Source organism: Dama dama, chromosome 2 (assembly GCF_033118175.1).
Source record: "Dama dama isolate Ldn47 chromosome 2, ASM3311817v1, whole genome shotgun sequence".
Taxonomy (NCBI): domain Eukaryota; kingdom Metazoa; phylum Chordata; class Mammalia; order Artiodactyla; family Cervidae; genus Dama; species Dama dama.
The window spans coordinates 48,801,645-48,826,178 of NC_083682.1; the positions used below are offsets into that span (position 1 = coordinate 48,801,645).

At 38.4% G+C, this 24,534-nt stretch overlaps 1 protein-coding gene across 1 annotated transcript in view; it reads left to right on the forward strand.

The window, feature by feature from the left end:
• Positions 1–24,534, forward strand: part of HEPHL1 (hephaestin like 1) — a 91,316-nt gene that overhangs the window by 30,139 nt on the left and 36,643 nt on the right. Inside the window, exons 3-10 of the mRNA XM_061158538.1 lie at positions 223–435; positions 1,061–1,240; positions 7,477–7,731; positions 12,665–12,833; positions 16,144–16,283; positions 16,427–16,558; positions 18,318–18,529; positions 21,891–22,041. Of these exons, the coding sequence (XP_061014521.1) occupies positions 223–435; positions 1,061–1,240; positions 7,477–7,731; positions 12,665–12,833; positions 16,144–16,283; positions 16,427–16,558; positions 18,318–18,529; positions 21,891–22,041 (1,452 nt within the window). The remainder of the gene's footprint in view (positions 1–222; positions 436–1,060; positions 1,241–7,476; positions 7,732–12,664; positions 12,834–16,143; positions 16,284–16,426; positions 16,559–18,317; positions 18,530–21,890; positions 22,042–24,534) is intronic.

Consider the following 24,534-nt stretch of genomic DNA (forward strand, 5'->3'; position numbering starts at 1 on the left):
GACACAATACACAGTGCCTCACATCGTTCTTACAACTCTGTGGGGTAGATGCAAACATTCCAGCTTTATTGGTAGAAAGTCAAGACAGTGAGAATTTAAGTAACAAGTCTCAAGTCCCATAGCAAATAAATTTTAGCTGATATATGTTTGATTCCAAAGCTCTAGCTCTTTCCACTATAATGTGTGATCTCTGTGTTTTAACTGTTTCATTTTTCTTGAAAGGAGCCCTGTATCCAGATGGAACATCTGGAAGGAACAAGGATGATGACATGGTTCCTCCTGGCAAAAACTATACCTACGTCTGGCCAGTGAGTGAAGAATATGCTCCTGCCCCAGCAGATGCAAACTGCCTGACTTGGGTATACCATTCACATATTGATGCCCCTAAGGACATCTGTTCTGGGCTAATTGGCCCACTGCTAGTGTGCAAAGAAGGTAAGATGTGTCTTCTCCCCCTCTGTACCTAGAAATCTCTTCCCAAGTGTGCTGAAAAGTGTATATAGTCTTCAGGTCTTGTCTTGCCCACCCCCCTTGCATCACACAGAGTGTGTCTCTTCTTCCAAACTTTCTGTAAAATTAAAGAGATTCTCCTAACATAGAAGATTCATAGCAGGGACAATAACTCAGACTTCTGCCTAAAAACATCATAGCATTCTGAAACCCATATGCAAAAACCACACACTGACACCACACATAGGAAAGTGTAAAATGTACTCAAATAACTAGAGAAGTTTTGCTTTATTATTTCATCCACATAATCATCTTGCTACTTTGTACCCTATTAATTGATTTAATGTATCTATGTTTTATCAATAAAGTATATTTCCTTTAAGGATAGTCAGGTTTCCAAGTCTGTGGTTGTGAGGATTTCTGTTTCAGGACTTTTCTATGGTTCTATCACTTCCATCAAAGCCCTTTACTGGTTTTATGTTGTGGGTTACTCTTGTACATATAGGTCTTTAAAAATCTTTACATTTACCTGATACTATTGTCAGGAAGAAAAGCTCATCTTGGTTTAGTCCACTTTGAACTTTTCTTACTCTTTTAATGTGCCTGATAGGTATCCTGCACAGTTATTCAGGAACAAGGACTGATGTAGACCGGGAGTTTGTTATAATGTTCACTCTTGTGGATGAGAATCAAAGCTGGTACCTGGATGAAAATATCAAACAATTCTGCACTGATCCTGATTCAGTTGACAAAGAAGATGCTGTTTTCCAAAGAAGTAACAAAATGCACGGTGAGTGTCTCCCATGTTATCAAGTACATACCAACTGCCTTTGGTGTATCTGGCACTACAAGGGATACAAAACACACAAAAATAGCAAGCCAAGCTTTCCAAGATTTATAACTTAATGATGAGAATAATAAGAAAGTGATGAAACATAATACCAGTCAGAACCTAAAGTGAAGAAAGAGAGCAAAGAAGAAGAAAGGAGCAGAGAGGAGTCACAAGAACAGAGAGCAATGAACAAAATGGTAATAAGCACATACTTGTCAACAACTAAGTGTAAATAGCCTACGTTCTCAAAGCAAAAGACACAGAGGGATTAAATAGATTAAACATCAACAACAACCAAGCCGAGACCTATCTATTACATTACCTACAAGAGACACACTTCAATTGTAAGGACACACATAGACGGACACTGAGTGGATGGAAAAAATTACTCAATGCAAATAGAAACCAAAAGAAAGCTGGAGTAGCTACACTTATATCAGACTTTAAATTGACTTTAAAATAAAGGTTATAGTAAGATACCAAGAATGGTGTACATAATTATAAAGGGGTAAATTCAACAAGAATAGGTAACATTTAAAATATTTGTGCCCCCAACATTGGAGAACTTATATATATAAACCAAATATTAACAGACATAAAGAGCAAAAGAGACAGCAATACATAATAGTAAAGTACTTTAACACCCTACTTACATCAATGTAGGTGTCCAGAAAGAAAATCAGTTAGAGAATACTGGTGTTAAACAACATGTTAGATCAGATGGACTTAACAGATATTTATAGAACATTCCATCCAAAAACAATAAGATACTCATCTTTCTCAAGAGCACATGGAACATTTTTCAAGATAGATCATATGTTAGGCCACAGATAAGTCTTAATACACTTAAAAGGACTGAAATCATATCGAGTATCTTTTCTGGCCACAGTGGTATGAAACTAGAAACTAATTATATGAAGAAAACTGGAAAATTTACAAACATGTGGAATTAAACAGCATGTTACTGAACAATCAATAGGTTGAATAAAAACTCTAAAGAGAAATTTTTAAAAAGCTTGAAACAAATGAAAATGGAAATGTAATATATAAAAATTTATGGGATACAGCAGAAAGAATTCTAAGGGAAAGTTCATATTGATAAATGCCTACCTCAGAATAAAAGAAAAGTTTCAAGTAAGCAAGCTAACTTTACACCTCAAGAACTAGAAAAAGAAGAAATTGAGCCCAAAATTACTAGAAGAAAGGAAATAAAGAAGATTAGAGCAGAAAGGGCAAAACAAAAATGAAATAGACACTAAAATCTTTAATTAGACTCACTAAGAAAAAAGAGAAAGAAATCAAATAAACAAAATCAGAAATGAAAGATGAGACACACAAAGGATCATAAAAGATTACTATGAACAAATATATGCCAACACGTTGGATAACCTATAAGAAATGCACACGTTCCTGGGAACATACAGCCTACCAAGACTGAATCATGACGGAACAGACTCGGAACAGACTGACTAATAGCAAGTAGTAATCGGTAATCAAAAACCTTCCAACTAACAAAAGTCCAGGAACAGGTGGCTTCTTTGGTTAATTCCATCAAACATTCAAAGAAGAATCAATATCAATCCTTCTCAAAATCTTTCAAAAAACAGGAGAGGGAGAAACTCTTCCAAACATGTTTTATGAAGCCAGCATTGTGCTGATACGAAAACCAGACAAGGATGCTACACAAAAAAGAAAAAGTACAGGCTAATATTCCTGATGTAAAAGTCCTCAACAAAATATCAGCAAGTCAGATTCAGCAATACATTAAAAGTTTCATAACCATGATTAAGTGGGATTTATTCCAAGTATGAAAGGATGGTTCAGCTTCCACAAATCCATTAAAGTTATATGTCACAACAATAAAATTAAACATAAAAATATGCAATTATCACAATAGACATAGAAAAAGCATCTGACAAAATTCAACATCCATTTAGGATAAAAACCCTTAACAGAGTATAAATGGAACACACCTCAACATAAGAAAGACCATATATGACAAGCCCACAGCTAAGGTTATACTCAATGGCAAAAGCTGAAAGCTAATCCTCTAAGGTCACTAACAAGAGAAGGATGCACACTGTTGCCACTTTTGTTCAACATGGTATTGGAAGTCCTAGCCAGAGCAATTAGGCAAGGAAAAGAAATTAAGAAAGGAAAAGAAATGAAAATCATCCAAATCTGAAACAAAGAAGTAACTGTTTCTATTTGCAGATGACATGATATTACATACAGAAAAGCTAAAGACTCCAGTAAATTTGAGGGATATAAAACTAATACACAAAAGTCTGTTGCATATCTTTACATTAATAATGAATAATCTGAAAGAGAAGTTAAGAAAGCAATCTCATTTACAATTTCATCGAAAGGAATCAAATATCTAGGAATAAAATTAACCAAAGAGGTGAAAAATTAACCCATATATTGAACTATGATATTAACAAAGACAATTTAAGAAGACACAAATAAATGGAAAGATATTTGTGTCCATGGATTAGATGAATTAATATTGTTAAAATACTCATCGTTAAAATATTCAAGGCCATCTATAGATGCAGTGCGATCCCTATTTCAATCTCAATGATATATCATTTTTACAGAAATAGGAAAAACAATCTAAAATTTGTATGGAACCACAAAAGATCCTGAATAGCCAAAACAATCTTGAAAAAGAACAAAACTAGAGGCATCATGCTCCTTGCTTTTATTACAAAACTATACTAATTCAAACACCTATTTCTGCTTTATTGACTATGCCAAAGCCTTTGACTGTGTGGATCACAATAAACTGTGGAAAATTCTTAAAAAGATGGGAATACCAGACCACCTGACCTGCCTCCTGAGAAATCTGTATGTAAGTCAGGAAGCAACAGTTAGAACTGGACATGGAACAAGAGACTGGTTCCAAATAGGAAAAGGGATACATCAAGGCTGTAAATTGTCACCCTGCTTATTTAACTTATATGCAGAGTACATCATGAGAAACGCTGGGCTGGATGAAGCACAAGCTGAAATCAAGATGGCTGGGAGAAATATCAATAACCTCAGATATGTGGATGACACCACGTTTATGGCAGAAAGTGAAGAAGAACTAAAGAGACCCTTGATGAAAGTCAAAGAGGAGAGTGAAAAAGTTGACTTAAAGCTCAACATTCAGAAAACTAAGATCATGGCATCCGGTCCCATCACCTCATGGCAAATAGATGGGGAAACAGTGGAAACAGTGTCGGACTTTATTTTTCTGGGCTCCAAAATCACTGCAGATGGTGATTACAGCCATGAAATTAAAAGACGCTTACTCCTTGGAAGGAAAGTTATGACCAACCTAGACAGCATATTAAAAAGCAGAGACATTACTTTGCCAAAAAAGGTCTGTCTAGTCAAGGCTATGGTTTTTCCAGTGGTCATGTATGGATGTGAGAGTTGGACTGTGAAGAAAGCTGAGCACTGAAAAATTGATGCTTTTGAACTGTGGTGTTGGAAAAGACTCTTGAGAGGCCTTTGGACTGCAAGGAGATCCAACCAGTCCATCCTAAAGGAGATTAGTCCTGGGTGTTCATTGGAAGGACTGATGCTGAAGCTGAAACTCCAATACTCTGGCCACCTGATGTGAAGAGCTGACTCATTGGAAAAGACCCTGATGCTGGGAAAGATTGAGGGCAGGAAGAGAAGGGGACGACAGAGGATGAGATGGCTGGATGGCATCACCGACTTGATGGACATGGGTTTGGGTGGACTCCGGGAGTTGGTGATGGACAGGGAGGCCTGGCGTGCTGCGGTTCATGGGGTCACAAAGAGTCAGACATGACTGAGTGACTGAACTGAACTGATAGTAATTCGATATTGGCATAAAAACAGACACAGCGATCAATGGAACAGAATAGAGAACCATGGTATAAGCCCGTGCAAGAATATGTAGGAGGAAAGGACAGTCTCTTCAATAAATGGTGTTGGGAGAATTGAACAGCCACATGCAAAAGAGTGAAACTGGATCACTATCTTACATATATGCAAAAATTAACTCAAATTGGATTAAAGACTTGAAAGTAAGATCTGAAAGTGTAGAACTCCTATAAGAATACATAGGTGGTGAGCTCCTTGACATAGATCTTGATAGTGATTTTTTGAATCTGACACTAAAGCAAAAGTAATAAAAGCAAAAATAAACAAGTAGAACTATATCAAACTAAAAACTTCTGCACAGCAGAGGAAACCATCAATGAGGAAAAAGCAACCAACTGAATGGGAGAAAATATTTGCAAATCATACATCTGATAAGGAAATAATATCCAAAATATATAAAGAGCTCATACAATTTGAACAGAATATCTGAATAGATATTTTTCTAAATAAGAAATACAGATGGCCAATAGGTACGTGAAAAGATGCTCAACATCATTACTCATCAGGGAAATGCAAATCAAAACCACAATGAAATATCATCTCATACTTGTTAGAATGGCTATTATCAAGAAATAACAAATGTAAATTGGTGTAACCACTATGAAAATCAGTATAGAGTTACCTGATAAGACTAAAAATAAAAACCTAACATATGATCCAGCAATTCTACTCATGGGTATTTATCTGAAGAAAATGAAAACACTAATTCAAAAGGTCATACACACCCCTCCATGTTCACTGCAGCATTTTTTTTTTTTTAACAATAGTCAATATATGGAAACAGCCTGTGTCCACTGATGGATGAATGGATAAAGAAATTGTGGCATATAATAAAGGAATATTAAGTGGAATATTCAGCCATAAAAAAAGAATGATCTCTCCATTTGCAACAGCATGATGGACTTTTAGGGCATTATGCTAAGTGAAATAAGTCAGACACAGAAGGCAAATGCTGTATTATCTTTTTTATATGTGGAATCTAACAAACAAGCAAACTCCTCAAAACCAAGCTCATAGATTCAGAGATCAAATAGGTGGTTACAACAGGCAGGGGATGGGGATGGGAGAAATGTCAAAAAAAAAAAAAGTAACATGCCTCATTCCTTTAAGTTGGCTTAAAACTCAACATTCAGAAAACTAAGATCGAGGCATCTGGTTCCATCACTTCAGGGCAAATAGATGGGGAAACAATGGAAACAGTGGCAGACTTTATTTTCTTGGGCTCCAAAAATCACTACAGATGGTAACTGCAGCCATGAAATTAAAAGATGCTTGCTCCTTTAAGATAAGTTATGACCAACCTAGACAGCATATTAAAAAGCAGAGACATTACTTTGCCAACAAAGGTCCATCTAGTCAAAGCTATGGTTTTTCCAGTAGTCATGTATGGATGTGAGAGTTAGACCATAAAGAAAGCTGAGCACTGAAGAATTGATGCTTTTGAACTGTGGTGTTGGAGAAGACTCTTGAGAGTCCCTTGGACTGCAAGGAGATCCAACCAGTCCATCCTAAAGGAGATCAGTCCTGGGTGTTCATTGGAAGGACTGATGCTGAAGCTGAAACTCCAGTACTCTGGCCACCTGATGTGAAGAGTTGACTCATTGGAAAAGACCCTGATGCTGGGAAAGATTGAGGGCAGGAGGAGAAGGGGACGACAGAGGATGAGATGGTTGATGGCATCACCGACTGGATGGATATGAGTTTGAGCAAGCTCCAGGAGTTGGTGATGGACAGGGAGGCCTGGTGTGCTGCAGTCCATGGTTTCACAAAGAATCGGGCACAACTGAGTGACTCAACTGAACTGAACTGCCTCATTCCTCCCTTCTAATCATTTATTTTTCTTCTTGCTGCATGCTTTTGTCACTTAAGTAACTACTATATGTCAGGTTTCCCAACATGAGGTAAGACAGGGTTTCTAGTTACATAGAACAGATCTGGTGGGGAAGGTAAATATGCAAATAGAGATGAAAGTAGGAGGTGGCCAAGCTGTCCTGGAATTATAAACAGTGCTTTGATTTACTCCTGATCTCATTGTGTTCACAGAGCAGCTCAAGGCTGTGTTCCTATAGTTGATCACTTTTATTGAGTGCTTTTCTCTTAAAAAGACTATTGCTTTTTATTCCTTTGGGGACTGAATTTTATCAAAGAAGCCACATTTTTTTCTGCACAAAATATTACAACCCAGTGATCTGTGCTTATTTTGCATCTGTGCTAGAGTATGTATTACCATTGTTTCTGGTTCTGCTGGGCTCTTCAGCAGCATGTCTTTCACTGGTGTTTCTGTTTTTCAGCACTCAATGGATACCTCTTTGGAAACTTCCCTGAACCTGATATGTGTGTTGGTGAATCAGTGTCCTGGCACCTATTTGGGATGGGGAATGAGATAGACATCCATTCCATCTATTTTTATGGCAACACCTTCATCAGTAGAGGGCATCGGACTGATGTTGTCAACCTGTTCCCAGCCACCTTCCTGACATTAGAAATGATAGTTGAGAATCCTGGAAAGTGGATGATAACCTGCCAAGTCAGTGATCACCTCCAAGGTAAAAAGGATGGAGGCCAGTGTGGAAATACTTACAATGGTACAATTAAACCACACAGTCAACGGTGTTCATTCAGTGCATGCTATTGGATGGATTCTTGTCTGTGTTATATTTATTACACTTAAATATTAAACATAGGGAAATGTATAATGCCTATTTGGCATCTTATTGACAGATATTTATTAATTAATTACCTCCTTATGAACCAGGTAAGAGGTGATTGAAAAAATTGATAAGACCTTCCTGGAACCTGGAATCTAGTGGTTAAATATAGTCATACATTTAAAAAATGAATAAAATTTGAGGCAGAATGATAAATGCTCTTTGAGCTTTGTCACTTCACTGGAACAGTCAAAGAGGCTACTTAATGAAGGGGTTCCTAATCTGAGCCTAGAAATATGGGTAGGAATTTGATAGATGAGGAAGAAGAAAAAGGCTTTTCAAGTAGGGGAAGCAACGTGAACTGGGAAAAACACATGGGCAACTTTAAATAGCATAAAATTTACAATCAGAAATTGGAATTTATATATAATCTGGACCAACCAGAAAGGGATTTGTGGATAATCTGGGCCACCTCCTTATCCAATTCTTGAGTTCCCTTTTGGACATCTCTTTAAAGATTTTATGTTGGAGTCTAGTTGATTTATGTACAATGTGTTAGTTTCAGGTCTACAGAAAAGTGAGTTATACGTACTCAAACATCCATTCTTTCTCAGATTCTTTTCCCATGTAAGTTTCCTGTATTACAGAGTACTGAGTATAGTTACCTGTGCTTTATAGTAAGGCCTTGTTGATGGTCTATTTTATACAGAGTGGTGTGTATAACCCCAGCCTAGTAATTGTAGCAGCCTGTTTCATCTCTGGGCTGCTCTTTGAGAGTTCTTTATATTGAGACACAATCCAATGACAGGTGCAAAATCCTTTGAAAGGTGAAAGAAAAGCATTTGTTGACTTAAATTCCTGTTGAATGATTCGGTCCAGGTTCCTTGGGACCACATGGAATAAGTCTACCCAGCTGGACCTTAGGCTCAAGTCAGAGGAGTGATGAAGCAGAAGTTTTAGAGAGGCAGTTTGGGCCTCAGGGGAGCAGTTTTGAATGGCAAGGCTAAGGAACATCTGGAAGGTAATGTGTGCGTGCATGCTGAGTCCCTTCAGTTGTGGCGACTCTTTGCGACCCTATGGACTACAGTCCATCAGGTTCCTCTGTCCGTGGGATTCTTCAGGCAAGAATACTGAAGTGGGTTGCTATCCCCTCCTCCAGGGGATCTTCCCAACCCAGGGACTGAACTCATGTATATTACTTCTCTTGCATTAGCAGGCGGGCTCTTGACCATTAGCGCTACTTGGGAAGCCCCTGGAAGGTAATAGTGAGAACTTTTAGTTCATTAGACACAGTGATTTAGGAAGATTTAGGAAGCTCAATATGTCTTTATGCAGAGAAGACTCAATGGAGAGATTCTGGCTACTGGATGCCAGTTAAGAAACATTGGCAACATTAGAGCTATGACATATTAAAGGTTTGGCCTAAGAAGAGAAAAAGAAAATGTTATCAATTGGATAAACATGGAGTAAACAATGTATGATTCAATTTGGATCCTAGCTACACACAGTCACCACAAGGACAGCTATGCAGCACTTCAGGGCTGCTTTCATAACACATTTTTATTCCCCTCAACCTTAAAGCAAACCTCACATTTTTCCACTGGGTTATTTAAGGTAAATTCAATTCAGCAAATGTTGAGTTGCTCAGTTAATATGTATCAGACACTCTTCTGAGAAGACAAAGATGATCATGACAGTTACTATTCTCCACCCCCACTCCAGGCTTTATTGAGGTATAATTGACAAACAGGAATTGTATATAAATTCCTTGATGTTTTGATATAAGGTGTAAACTCTTTAAACTACACACAAGCTAATTAATTTATCAATTACCTCACATAGTTAAACTTTGTGATGTTGGTGATGGTGAGAACACTTGAGATCTCAAAGAATGCAAAGTTTCAGTTATGCAAGACAAATGGGGCCTCGAGATCTAATGGTGACTACTATCAATACTGTGTTGTATACTTTAAATTCCCTAAAAGGGTAGATTGTAGGTATTCTCCACAGAAGATCCTTAAATTTCAGAAGAAATTAGTCTTAAAATCAAGGCATTAGCAGCCATTTGAAATTAGTTAGATTCTTAAATTTGGCCAGTAATTGTAGACATAAGCTGGAATACATCATTGAAATACAACATTTACTAAATTGTCCAAACCCTCAGAAAAAACGTTTAAAATTGGAAGATATGTATAATTCAATTTTAAAATTAGCCATCACCTCTAGAGATAATGGTGTCACATTTTGATGAATATCTTTCCTATTTTCTAGACCTTTGTATATAAATGCATAGTCTTTACAAACTTTACCAGTTTGATAACTGAACAACAGTATCACTTGATTACTGTTAGGGCTGAACTTTTTTGTTTGTTTGTTCTTGGGCCAATAGTATTTCTTTTGTGAATAACCTATAAATGTTTTGCTCATTTTCTATTGAAATATTTACTTTTTTCTTTCTTATTTATCAAAGATATTTACATGTTAATCTTTTATCATATGTTAAAACACTCCTCTACCCACTGTTTATTTTTACTTTTAACTTTGTTTATGGTCCTACATTCTGTACAAAAGTTTTAAATATTCATGAAGTCATATAAATCAGTCTATTCTTCCTCTATGATTGCTTTTGTTTTTCTTTTTTTTTTAAAATTTTTTATTAGTTGGAGGCTAATTACTTCACGACATTTCAGTGGGTTTTGTCATACATTGATATGAATCAGCCATAGAGTTACACGTATTCCCCATCCTGATCCCCCCTCCCACCTCCCTCTCCACCCGATTCCTCTGGGTCTTCCCAGTGCACCAGGCCTGAGCACTTGTCTCATGCATCCCACCTGGGCTGGTGATCTGTTTCACCATAGATAATATACATGCTGTTCTTTCGAAACATCCCACCCTCACCTTCTCCCACAGAGTTCAAAAGTCTGTTCTGTACTTCTGTGTCTCTTTTTCTGTTTTGCATATAGGGTTATTGTTACCATCTTTCTAAATTCCATATATATGTGTTAGTATGCTGTAATGTTCTTTATCTTTCTGGCTTACTTCACTCTGTATAATGGGCTCCAGTTTCATCCATCTCATTAGAACTGATTCAAATGAATTCTTTTTAACGGCTGAGTAATATTCCATGGTGTATATGTACCACAGCTTCCTTATCCATTCATCTGCTGATGGGCATCTAGGTTGCTTCCATGTCCTGGCTATTATATACAGTCTGAGATGAACATTGGGGTGCACGTGTCTCTTTCAGATCTGGTTTCCTCAGTGTGTATGCCCAGCAGGGGGATTGCTGGGTCATATGGCAGTTCTATTTCCAGTTTTTTAAGAAATCTCCACACTGTTCTCCATAGCGGCTGTACTAGTTTGCATTCCCACCAACAGTGTAAGAGGGTTCCCTTTTCTCCACACCCTCTCCAGCATTTATTGTTTGTAGACTTTTGGATAGCAGCCATCCTGACTGGCGTGTAATGGTACCTCATTGTGGTTTTGATTTGCATTTCTCTGATAATGAGTGATGTTGAGCATCTTTTCATGTGTTTGTTAGCCATCTGTATGTCTTCTTTGGAGAAATGTCTGTTTAGTTCTTTGGCCCATTTTTTGATTGGGTCATTTATTTTTCTGGAATTGAGCTTCAGGAGTTGCTTGTATATTTTTGAGATTAATCCTTTGTCTGTTTCTTCATTTGCTATTATTTTCTCCCAATCTGAGGCCTGTCTTTTCACCTTACTTATAGTTTCCTTTGTAGTGCAAAAGCTTTTAAGTTTCATTAGGTCCCATTTGTTTAGTTTTGCTTTTATTTCCAATATTCTGGGAGGTGGGTCATAGAGGATCTTGCTGTGATTTATGTCTGAGAGTGTTTTGCCTGTGTTCTCCTCTAGGAGTTTTATAGTTTCTGGTCTTACATTTACATCTTTAATCCATTTTGAGTTTATTTTTGTGTATGGTGTTAGAAAGTGTTCTAGTTTCATTCTTTTACAAGTGGTTGACCAGTTTTCCCAGCACCACTTGTTAAAGAGGTTGTCTTTTTTCCATTGTATATCCTTGCCTCCTTTGTCAAAGATAAGGTGTCCATAGGTTCGTGGATTTATCTCTGGGCTTTCTATTCTGTTCCATTGATCTATATTTCTGTCTTTGTGCCAGTACCATACTGTCTTGATGACTGTGGCTTTGTAGTAGAGTCTGAAGTCAGGCAGGTTGATTCCTCCAGTTCCATTCTTCTTTCTCAAGATTACTTTGGCTATTCGAGGTTTTTTGTATTTCCATACAAATTGTGAAATTATTTGTTCTAGTTCTGTGAAAAATACCATTGGTAGCTTGATAGGGATTGCATTGAATCTATAGATTGCTTTGCGTAGAATAGCCATTTTGACAATATTGATTCTTCCAATCCATGAACACGGTATGTTTCTCCATCTGTTTGTGTCCTCTTTGATTTCTTTCATCAGTGTTTTATAGTTTTCTATGTATAGGTCTTTTGTTTCTTTAGGTAGATATACTCCTAAGTATTTTATTCTTTTTGTTGCAATGGTGAATGGTATTGTTTCCTTAATTTCTCTTTCTGTTTTTTCATTGTTAGTATATAGGATGACAAACCCACAGCAAGCATCACCCTCAATGGTGAAAAATTGAAAGCATTTCCCCTGAAATCAGGAACAAGACAAGGGTGCCCACTCTCACCACTACTATTCAACATAGTGTTCGAAGTTTTGGCCACAGCAATCAGAGCAGAAAAAGAAGTAAAAGGAATCCAGATAGGAAAAGAAGAAGTGAAAGTCTATGATTGCTTTTGGAGCATTTATACATTGGCTCTTGGTTTTCCTCTGTTTTATAGCTGGCATGCTGGGGCAATACAATGTTGGTAATTGCAAAAGTGGTATTTCTCAGCCCAAGATGAAGGGTCAACAGAGGCGCTACTTTATAGCAGCTGAAAAAATTCTTTGGGATTATGGTCCTCAAGGCTATGACAAATTCAGCGGTCTTCCCCTAAATGCCTCTGGCAGGTAAGCTCTCTCTGCTGATGTTTCTAAGCCTCTCATAAGAGAGGCATCTGTTAGGCTGTTTGCTGTGATCTCATTTGTGTTCCGGGCTCTGTCCTTATGAGTACATACTGTATAGATGGCATAATAGCATCATTTAAGAAGCTGTGAGTCCCATAATGTATACAGTGCTGAGAATTGTATATACTGCAGATAACTGCAGAGTATCTCAAAGCTATGGTTTTTCCAGTAGTCATGTATGGATGTGAGAGTTGGACTATAAAGAAAGCTGACCACCGAAGAACTGATGCTTTTGAACTGTGGTGTTGGAGAAGACTCTCGAGAGTCCCTTGTATAGCAAGGAGATCCAACCAGTCCATCCTAAAGAAAATCAGTCCTGAATATTCATTGGAAGGACTGATGCTGAAGCTGAAACTCCAATACTTTGGCCACCTGACGTGAAAAAGTGACTCACTAGAAAAGCCCCTGATGCTAGGAAAGATTGAAGGCGGGAAGAGAAGGGGACGACAGAGGACAAGATGGTTGGATGGTATCACTGACTCAATGGACATGAATTTGAGTAAGCTCCGGAGTTGGTGATGGATAGGGAGGCCTGGTGTGCTGCCGTCCATGGGGTCACAAAGAGTTGGACACGACTGAGCGACTGAACTGAACTGAACTGTTGCTTTATGATTTGCTGGCCAGATCAAAGCACTAGATTCATTCATTCATCCATCAAACACTTCAGGAGCATCTACTGTGGGCAAGCTGCGGTATTAAGTGCCACGAGAATTACTAAGCTGACAGAGAAGAGACTAAGGTCTTACACATGTTAAGCAGACAATTTTGAAGAGGGAATAAGTCAGGACTCTTTCAGTGGAGGTGAAATAGCCAAGGAAGGTTACCCTTTGGGGTTCAAGGACAGCCTGATATAAGTGAAGCCCCTTCTGCCCAGACTTCATTTTCCTCCCTGTCCATTACAATGCCACTTTCCCCCTTCAAAATCTAACTCTACTGTAACTTCCTAAGTACAGTCTCCCTGACACCTGAATACTTTTCTCTGGGCTTCCATGGCATGTAATATTTTTCAAATTGAATCTAACAATTTATTAAGTGGATGAAGACCCCTGTGACTTTTATTGTAGGATCATATGCAAATATGTCTAGGAAAGTATTACAAAATATACAGTATGATATCAACAAGTATTGCTCTTACCCTGTAATCCTTTTCATGTTTGAGGGAATGTTTAAAAAATTGTCTTTATGATCAATAAGATTTCTTTTGTTTCTTTCATTATAAATTTCATTCATTCTTCCACCAAAGTGATAACCTTTAACCTTGCCTAAAGAATTTGTGTGGACCACCTATGAAAAACTCTTTGATATCAACATTCCCTATTGACTAGTATTTTCCCGTAAACAGAATAGTGAAAATTAACATTGAGAATAATGTCTTAGAAGCCTTCCAAAACTAGAAAGCACCTTATAAAATATGAAATGTTAAGCTATACTCAATGGATATTTAATGTAATATGTGAAAACACAATGTACTAAGTGACATGAGAGATGCAGGAAGGGCTAAGATAATGTTCTCGATCTCAGGTACAGAAAGAAGCTGAATATACAGGAGAAGAGAAGTGACTTTGCAAGTTACAAATAAGATTAAGATGAGCTGTCCAGACAGTGAGTTCTCTGGGCATTTAGAGAGAGCTAAGATAGCTGGTCAAGGCTATGGTTTTTCCAGTGGTCAAGTATGGATATGAGAGTTGGACTGTGAAGAAAGCTGAGCACTGAAAAATTGATGCTTTTGAACTGTGGTGTTGGAGAAGACTTTTGAGAGTCCCTTGGACTGCAAGGAGATCCAACCAGTCCATCCTAAAGGAGATCAGTCCTGGGTGTTCATTGGAAGGACTGATGCTGAAGCTGAAACTCCTATACTTTGGCCACCTCATGTGAAGAGTTGACTCATTGGAAAAGCCCCTGATGCTTGGAGGGATTGGGGGCAGGAGGAGAAGGGGACGACAGAGGATGAGATGGCTGGATGGCATCACTGACTCGATGGGCATGAGTTTGAGTAAACTCCGGGAGTTTGTGATGGACAGGGAGGCCTGGCGTGCTGCGATTCATGGGGTCACAAAGAGTTGGACATAACTGAGCCACTGAACTGAACTGAAGATAGCCAGAAATATGTCACAAAGGAAGTGAAACTTAAGTAGGGTCTTTTGAATGACAGAATTTATATAAGTGAATTGTAAAGAGAGGGAAATTTTAGATGCAGGGGTTAATGCAAAGCATCTGTAATAAAGCAGAGTGATTAGATCAGAGAGTGAATGACATGTGAGGGATTTGGATGGGGCATGAGCACTTACACAGAGCAGTGGAAAGGTTGGAGCAAACTGGATATCCTTTGCAGAGGTCCTCCAATCTGTTTGAACTTTACTTGGTTGGCAATTGGAAGCAACTGAAGATTTTGGAGCAGATAAAATGACAATGAAAAGGACTATTTTAAAGGCTTTGGAGTATCGGTGCATATGCTAAGAACTCAAGGGAGCCAATGTGAGATAGAGGGTGCTGCATGGACACTGTGGTCTAAATGCAAGGCGAGGAGCGCATGCATGCAGTGTGGGCTGCGGGAAGAAAGGAAAGGAAAAGATGAATAAAGGCGTAGAAAAGGAAGGGTGCAAAATAAAAGGTTACAAAGTCAGGATGAACAAGAAAAGAGGAAAAGGCAGAAAAAGAAGACACAGCCGTCATGTCTGCAAGTGTGATGGTACCACTGACAGAAGCAGAGGAGGGATAGTACTAGTTGGAAGTTATATTATTGTATTTCACAAGTTTGAAATTTGGTATTTCATATATATAGTTTATATGGTAACTCCACTGATTAAACTACTTGACTAACTAGATACTCCATTCCTTAATCATGCCAGATATCAGAGCTTACTATTTGCAGAGACTATTCATATTGACATCAGCAAGACATAGAGGGATGCCCATTTTGCAAACAAAACAGTTAGCTCTTTGTTACTTTGTAGGACACCATCTGGGACTCCAATATTGGTAAGTAAGGAGTTTACCTGTGCCTCCTTCGGTTGCTGGACCTCTGGGGAAGAAAGTACAATGGCTAAGAGAGAAATGAGCTTGAGCACCAAACATCTTCTGAAGACTTTTAAGGCTGGTTGACTATTCCTGGGAACTTGGCTGAAGACTGTGCTGTCTTTTCTGGGGAGATGGGTGGATGAATGGTCTAGAGACAATACAATAAAGCTCCCTAATTAAGGCACTTAATTATGTATGAGTTGTATTCCCAGTCAACTCCCTTCTCTTTCCACAGTGACTCTGAGCTCTACTTCATACAAGGGGACAACAGAATAGGAGGGAAATACTGGAAGGCTCGGTACACAGAGTATGTTGATGCAACTTTTACTCGAAGAAAGAGATTCTCTGAGGCAGAAGCCCACCTTGGAATTCTGGGTACAGTGAAATCATCTGTCATGTTTGGAATGAGGGAGATATTTCAGTGGGGCATGTAATCTAACAGGGAATGACTCTTCAGCTCCCATTCACTTCTCTGTCTCTCTTCATCTCTTCTCCCTCCTTCTCTCAACATTTCTTAGGTCCCGTCATCAAGGCAGAGGTGGGTGACACTCTATTAGTGACATTTGCCAACAAAGCTGACAAGGTCTACAGTATTTTGCCCCATGGTGTGATCTATGACAAAGCTTCTGATGCAGCCCCAAACGTAGATGGTAAGTCCTAGTCTGCACCTTGGGAGGATCCTGGGCCCTTTACTTAACAGTTCAGTGAGCTAGCTATTTCAACTTTTTGAACCTTACTCTTCTCCTCTATCAAGTGCAGAGAATGATGCTCACCTCACAGGGCTTTGAGAAGGGATAGACGGGCTTCCTTGGTGGCTCAGACAGTAAAGAATCTGCCTGCAATGCAGGAGACCTGGGTTCAATCCCTGGGTCAGGAAGATCCCCTGGGGAAGAGAATGGCTATCCACTCCAGTATTCTTTCGTGGAGAATTCCATAGATAGAGGAGCCTGGGGGGCTACATACAGTCCATGGGGTTGCAAAGAGTCAGACACAACTGAGCAACTATCCCTTCACTTAAGACAGAATTCAGGACAGGGTCTGGCGCACAACAGATACTTGGGAAACCTTAATGCTATTCCTTTACTCTCAGTAACACAATAAATCTCAAAGTGGGCTCATCCACAGTCTCATCCACTTCTCTAAGATGGAGAGTTTTCTGCTGCATTTGCATGGGGTTCTTTGGGTAAGGCTAAGGGGAAAATCTGATTTCCAATGTTTTGTTGAAATGAAAATCTTACACATGGGCTTTGCTTTGTCTCTATGGGCAAATATTTATTTAAAACTTTTGTGAGCTTACAGTCACATATGTATCCCCCAATCACAGAGTATGTAGCACAGGCTGTCTGCATGTAAGAAAAACAGCTTCTACCCAGTGGCCACAGGAACTATCCTTCCGTTCATGATACTGTTCTTGGGAAATCCTGGCTGTGTGGGAAGCCTTTCTCATCGCTAGAGCAGACTCCATGACTCCTGAGATACTTCTTTATTCCCAAGTATGAGGCTGGTCCCAGTCCAGAGCAGGCTTTGCGATGCTGGGGAGGGAACAGAGAAGGAAGTATTCCCCATTCCCTAGTCTCCCCCACGCCGCACCCCCTGCCCACTGCAGCAATGTCTCCTCTGCCCACATTCTCTTCCTTAGTCAAAATGCTCACGATGACTTTTGCAGAAAGAACCCTAATGACAGCCGAAATGTCTACATTTCTATTGTTTATCTCAGTAAACTTACTGCGTACCGTTTGCAAGCCCTGGACGAAATGCAGGAAGTCTCTGGCCTCAGTCTAGTTGAAGAGATTCATTGTGTTCATTTGACAATACAATGTGAGGGTCAAGTACAAAGTCTTTGGAATCAGCCCTGGATTTAATCCCAGATCTGCCATTTACCAGCTTTGTTACCTTGTGCCTTTGCTTACCTCTGCTAACTTGTAGTTATTTGGGTTATTTCCTAGTTCAACCTTCTAGATTTAAAACTCTTTAAAGGTAGGTCTCTTGTTTAACTTTTTGGGGTATCCTCTAAAGGGCCAAATATAATAAATTCCACATCATAGAAGGTATTAAATGCTATTTTATGGATTTACATTTATATATAAATGGGCAATTATCACTCTTTAAGATAATTTAAAGACAATTATCACTCTTTTAATATTTGCTAAACTTGAGATTTGAGTAAGAAGTAGTACCTATGAAGATATTAAGTATAAACTGTGAAGAAGATAGTCCTTTGATATAAGCATCTATCTCATAAAACAGCAGATGGTGGTACTGACCTCTCTGATAGGATTCAGTGGAAAAAACTGTCCTTCCACCAAGCACATCCTCAGACAGAGACGCACTCTGAGCTGGAAGACCCAGTCTGACAAGTTCCTCATTCCTGGCTGTTGCTTTGAGTAGCTGTTTTACTTGTCTCCACAGGATTTCTGAAGCCAGGGGCACATGTTAAGCCCGGTGAGATCTTCACATACACATGGACGGTGCCTGAAAGTGTCAGCCCAACAGCTGATGACCCACCCTGTCTGACTTATCTTTACTTCTCAGCCGTTGAACCAATAAAGGACACGAGCTCAGGCCTTGTAGGGCCTTTGCTAGTCTGTAAAAGGGGCGTTCTCAATGCTGATGGGACACAGGTAGGTCTCAAAGGTCACCAGGCTCACAGGGTTGTATGTAAGAGAGATCAGGAATGTGGCTAGAGAGTAAATAGTAATTGTCCATTACAAAAAGGTGAATTTTTTCCTCATTGCTCTTGAAATCGACTTCTACATAATGAGGATTTTATTTTTCATAAATTTAAGATGCAAATTTTAATTTAAGGTAATTTAGTGTAAATTTAAGACCTGAAAGTTACTGATGCCTATACAGAAAGCCAGGATCTCTGCTTGTTTGGCTGGAATTTGGTGACTCTCTTTCCTTGGGCACTGCTTTGATTCTAGAATCTCCAGAGACCTATATAGAATGTACATTGGGATTTTTGGGGGGACAGGGGGCAAATTTTCTCAAGGTGGTAAAGAACCTGCCTGCTAATGCAGGTAGACATAAGAGTTTCAGGTTAGATCCCTGAGTCAGGAAGATCCCCCGGGGAAGGGTGTGGTAACCCACTCCACTATTCTTGCCTGCAAAATCCCATAGACAGAGAAGCCTGGCAGGCTTTAGTCCATATGGTTGCACAGAGTCAGACAAAACTGACGCAACTTAGCATGCATGCAATTTTCTCAAACTTGTCTACACATTAGACTTACCTGGCCCCCCCTTAAAAACAAAACAAAACCTGGGGCCCTTTTAAACATCCTTTATTCAGGTGTTTCAGACCAATTAAGTCAGAATCTCCAGGTGATTCCAATGTGCAACCAAGTTTGAGAATCACTGTAGCTCACCACTATAATCCAGGAGTTAATCACTGTGACCAAAGAAACAAGAAAACAAGTAGATATTTTCTTGCAAGTCCCAACTTGGAGGCTTTGATTGAGCCATGCTGGTTAGTGTGGCAAAGCATAACATTTCAAGCTATATCTACATGATATTAAACACACTGATGGAAGAGGGAAAGTCAGCTACTTAATCATTTTGAATTATTTTACCAGTCAGAAATAGCAAGCTATTTGTTTAAATGGTATATTTTATATTTGGCATTAATCCTAGTTCTGTAGAAAAGAAGAACTATTAGGATGTATATATAGATAGAAAGAAAATTATGATAAGGAGCAGGCTCACATGACTATGGAGGATGACAAGTTTCAAAATATGCAGGGTGAGTCATAGAAAGAGACTCAGGAGACCCAAAAGGCCAGCAGGGTCTTGAAAGGAAGAGCCTGTGTTTGAGTTTGAGTTCAAACGCAAGCAAAAGCTGATGTTCCAGTTCAAAGGCAAGAAGAATCCCCTTTTACTTATAAGAGGGTCAGATTTTTTCTTGTTCTGTTAAGGCCTTCAAATGATTGGATGAGGCTCACCCATACTAGGGAGGGTGATCTGCTTCACTTAGTTGCTGAATCAGATGTTAATCTCATCCAAGCACACCCTCATGGAAATAGCTAGAAAAAAGTTTGACCAAATATCTGGGCACCCCAACAAGTTGACACAAAATTAATCACTACACAGGGTCCTATACCTACCTTCTAACCTCCCCCTGGGCTAATTTCCCCTTTCATAGACCCAGTTACCTTACAGATGACTCTCAGATGATGAGGCTCTCCAACCGAATTCCTCTCAGTGGTTCCTTCTCATCCTGCCTACAAACACAACCACAGTTAATAGCAGTTAACACCAGGTACTTAGTGTTTGCTAGAGGATGCATCAAGTGCTTTGCCTATAGTATCAAATTTAACCCCTCAAAAAATATGAAATAGGGACAACTCATATCCTCATTTTGCAAATGAGGGAATTAGGACTTAGAGAAGACAAGTCATTTGTCTCAGTTGTCATAACATGTAAGCAAAATGGCACTAGAACCCGATATCTTTCCCAATATATTTGATCCCTTATTCCTCCTCCAGTTTTAATATTTTATTTTGAAAAATCTTAAGCCTATATTGTTTCTTTCCATAGCCCAAAATCTAAAACTATTGCCTTCTAAAACACCATGTGATAAAAGCAGTAAATGTACATAAGGTATAGTAAGAACATAAAGTAAAAAATAACCTTACCTTCAATGAGGAGTTAAGAAAGCATCACAGAGCTGGGACAGCTAAGCTGCCCCTTGCAGCTGGATTAGGGTGGCAGACCATCAAAGTTGAGGGAGAACATGCATAAAGGACAGAGGCCTGCTGAACACAGCAAGTTCAGATTGCTGCAAGGATCTTGGGCTTACTTTGGTTCAGGTGTCAGGAGGGAAGGGCCAAGAGATGAGGCTGAGAAGGTAGGCAGGGACCTATCACTGTGAATTACATTGTATTGTCCAGATTGAGAAGGAGAGATGTGATCAGATGGCACTGGTGTGGGTCCCTCTGGAGTAGATGACAGGATGAAGGGTAGATTGGGAGGGAGTCCATTAGAGGTGGGAAGATGGTTGAGAGACAGAAAACACAGTTACCTCTCTGGTTCAGCTTTAAAGAAAAGTAGATTTTAACAATTCAGTATGCTCTGTGGTCAGTAATATTCAAATAGATGGTTTAGGAATATCCACAATGGGGATTAGTCCCTCATTATCAACTCAAATTAATATAATTTAGCAAAGCCATGAATGACATGAATTCGTTATCTCACTCAAAAACATGTATTAAGTGCCGAGTTTTTCAGGCATTTTTGTTGGAGCTGGGAATACATAGAGATACCCAAAACTTCCCTACCCTATCAAAGCCTACATTACAGTGGGACAACAGTCAAAACTTTAAGTGCATACATAAAATATTTTAGGTGGAGATAAGTGCTACGAAGAAGAGTAGAGTGTGGAAAAGTGAGTGAGTTTGTAGGCAGGAGGGAAGATGAGGGACTTTTAGCTAGGGTGGGGCGAGAGTGCTCTGGGGAGGTGATATTAGTGCAGGGAATGGAACAGAATAAGGGAGGGAGCCGGGCAAGACCTAGGAGAACCTTCTAGACAATAGGAACAGCATGTGAAAAGGTCTTGAGGCAGGAATGAAGTAAGTGTGTTCACAGAGGAGCAAAAGATCAGGGTGCCTGGAGTGAGCTAGGGGGTGAATACAAGGAGATGAGGTCAGAGAGGCCGAGGCCAGGACACGGAGTTTAGAGTGACAAAAATAACGTGGTGATGACCAGCCTGAGAACAGGAGTACCGCAGATTAGGAAAGCTTCTGAACAGGGTCTTACTTCCTCTGAGGAGGTCACATGGGGAGGGGAAAGGATATAATGAGGAAGATGAATTTATTGGGTGTAGAATGAATTTATCAGAATCTTGATTTACAAAATGATCCAGTAAATCTATGGCTGATGTTGATCCTAATTTACTTTGTGTTACTTCGTGTTAACTTTGAAAGTGAAGTAGAGCTAAGAAGTCCTCCAAGCTATGCTTAAATACGTTCATTTCTTTCTTCTCTGTAGAAAGGAATAGACAAGGAATTTTACCTACTAATCACAGTCTTTGATGAGAATCTGAGCAGGTATCTTGATGAAAATATTCAGAAGTTTACCTGGCATCCCTTCAGCGTTGACAAGGAGGATAAAGAGTTTGTGAAGTCCAACCGAATGCACGGTATGAAAAATCTTTTCCTCTTGTAAAGTCAAGTCATAATCACATTTGAAGTGAAAATGTTTGGAATGCTTTAGTTATCTTAAGCTTGGTTTCTTGGGTATTGTCCTTGGTCATGACTAAAATATTTTGTGGCTCTAGCCTCACAAGGTATGGTGAAACTTCCCCATCTCAAGAGATGTGAAACTTAATTAATACTTCTAAAGCATTTCATCAGCTTTAGATAAAATAATACAAAATTTGAACTAGCAAAGGTCACAGTACATAATAAATGTAGAAAATTACAGTTATGTATATATCTGTGTGTGTATATATATATAATTTCATCCAAGAGTAACAGAATACACATTCTTTTCAAGTGCAAACAGAACATTCTCTAGGATAGATTATATGCTAAGCCACTAAACAAGCCTCTGTAAATTTAAGAAAATTGAAGACACATCAAGCACCTTTTCTGAAAACAATGCTATATAAGACTGGAAATTAACTTTGAGTAAAAAACTCCAAAAAAACACAACATGTGAAGGCTGAACAACATACTACTAAACAACCAATGCATCATTGAAGAAATCAAAGAGGAAATTAAAAAATACCTAGAGATAAATGAAAATAAAAACATGACAATCCAAAACTTATGAGATAGCAAAAATGGTTCTAAAACAGAATTTAAAAGCTTACTTCAGGAAAAGAAAAATTTCAAATAAAAACCTAACTTTATACCTAAAAAATCTAGAGAAAGAGCAAATAAAGCCTAATGTTAGTGAAAGATAAGAAGTCATAATGATAAGAGCAGAAATAAGTGAAATAGAGGCAAAAATAGAAAGGATCAATGAAATTAAAAGCTGGTTCTTTGAAAAGTTAAATAAAATTGATAAACCTTTAACTAGACTCATCAAGAAAAAAATAGAGAGGACCCAGATCAATAAAATCAGAAATGAAAAAGGAGAGGTTACAACAGTTACCACAGAAATATAAAGGGACATAAAAGACTACTACAAGCATTTATTTGCCAATAAAATGGACAACCTGGAAGAAATGGACAAATCCTTAAAAATGCACAATCTGCTAAGACTGAATCAGGAAGAAATAGAAAATATGAATATACCACTTACCAGTAATGAAATTGAGTCACTAATTAAAAAACTCCCAACAAACAAAAATCCAGGATCAGATGGCTTCACCATATGGTAGAATTGGAATTCTACCAAATGTTTAGAGAAGAGTTAACACCTACATTTTAAAACTATTCCAAATAATTTTAGAGAAAAGAATGCTTCCAAACTCATTCTATGAGTCCACCATCACCCTGATACTAAAACCAGACGAAAGTATCACACACAAAAAAGGAAAATTACAGGCCAATATCACCAGTGAACACAGATGCAAAAATCCTCAACAAAATATTATCCAACTGAATCTAATAATATATTAAAAGGATAATGCACTATGATCAAGTGGAATATATCTCAGGGATGCAAGGATTTTTTTAATACCCACAAACAACCAATGTGAGATATCACATTAACAAACTGAAGAGTAAAAACAGTATGGTCCTCTCAATAGATGCAGAAAAAGCTTTTGACAAAATTCACCATCCATTTTTGATAAAAAATTCTCCAGAAAGTGGGCATAGAGGGAACTTACCTTAATATAATAAAAGCCATATGTGACAAATCCACAGCTAACATTATACTCAATGGTGAAAAGCTGAAAGCATTTCCTCTAACATTAGGAACGAGACAAGGATACCCACTCTTGCCACTTTTATTCAACATATTAATGGGAATCTAAGTCACAGTAATTCCTCTAACATTAGGAACGAGACAAGGATACCCACTCTTGCCACTTTTATTCAACATATTAATGGGAATCTAAGTCACAGTAATCCAAAGAGAAGGAAATAAGTCATCCAAATTGGAATGGAAGAAGTAAAACTATTACTGTTTTCAGGTGGCATACAATACATAGAAAATCCTAACGAAGTCACCAGAAAACTACTAGAGCTCATCAATGAATTTAGTAAAGTTGCAGAATACAAAATTAATATACAGAAATCTGTTGCATTTATAGACACTAACAATGCATTATAAAAAAAAAGAAATTAAGAAAACAATCTCACTTACCATCTCACCAAAAAGAATAAAATACCTAGGAATAAACCTATCTGAAGAGGCAAAGGACTTGTACTCAGAAAACTATATGACATTGATGAAAGAAACCGAAGATGGAAAAGACAAAAACAGATGGCAAAGATACACTGTGATCTTGGATAGTAAGAATCAATATTTTTAAATGACCATTCTGCTCAAGGCAATCTACAGATTCAATGCAATCTCTATCAAAATATCAAGGGCATTTTTCACAGAACTAAAACAAATGATTTTAAAATTTGTATAGAAACACAAAAGACCCCAAAAAGCAAAACGAACCTTGAGAAAGAACAGAGCTGAAGGACTCAATGCTGCTTGACTTCAGACAATCAAGGGGCTTCCCAGG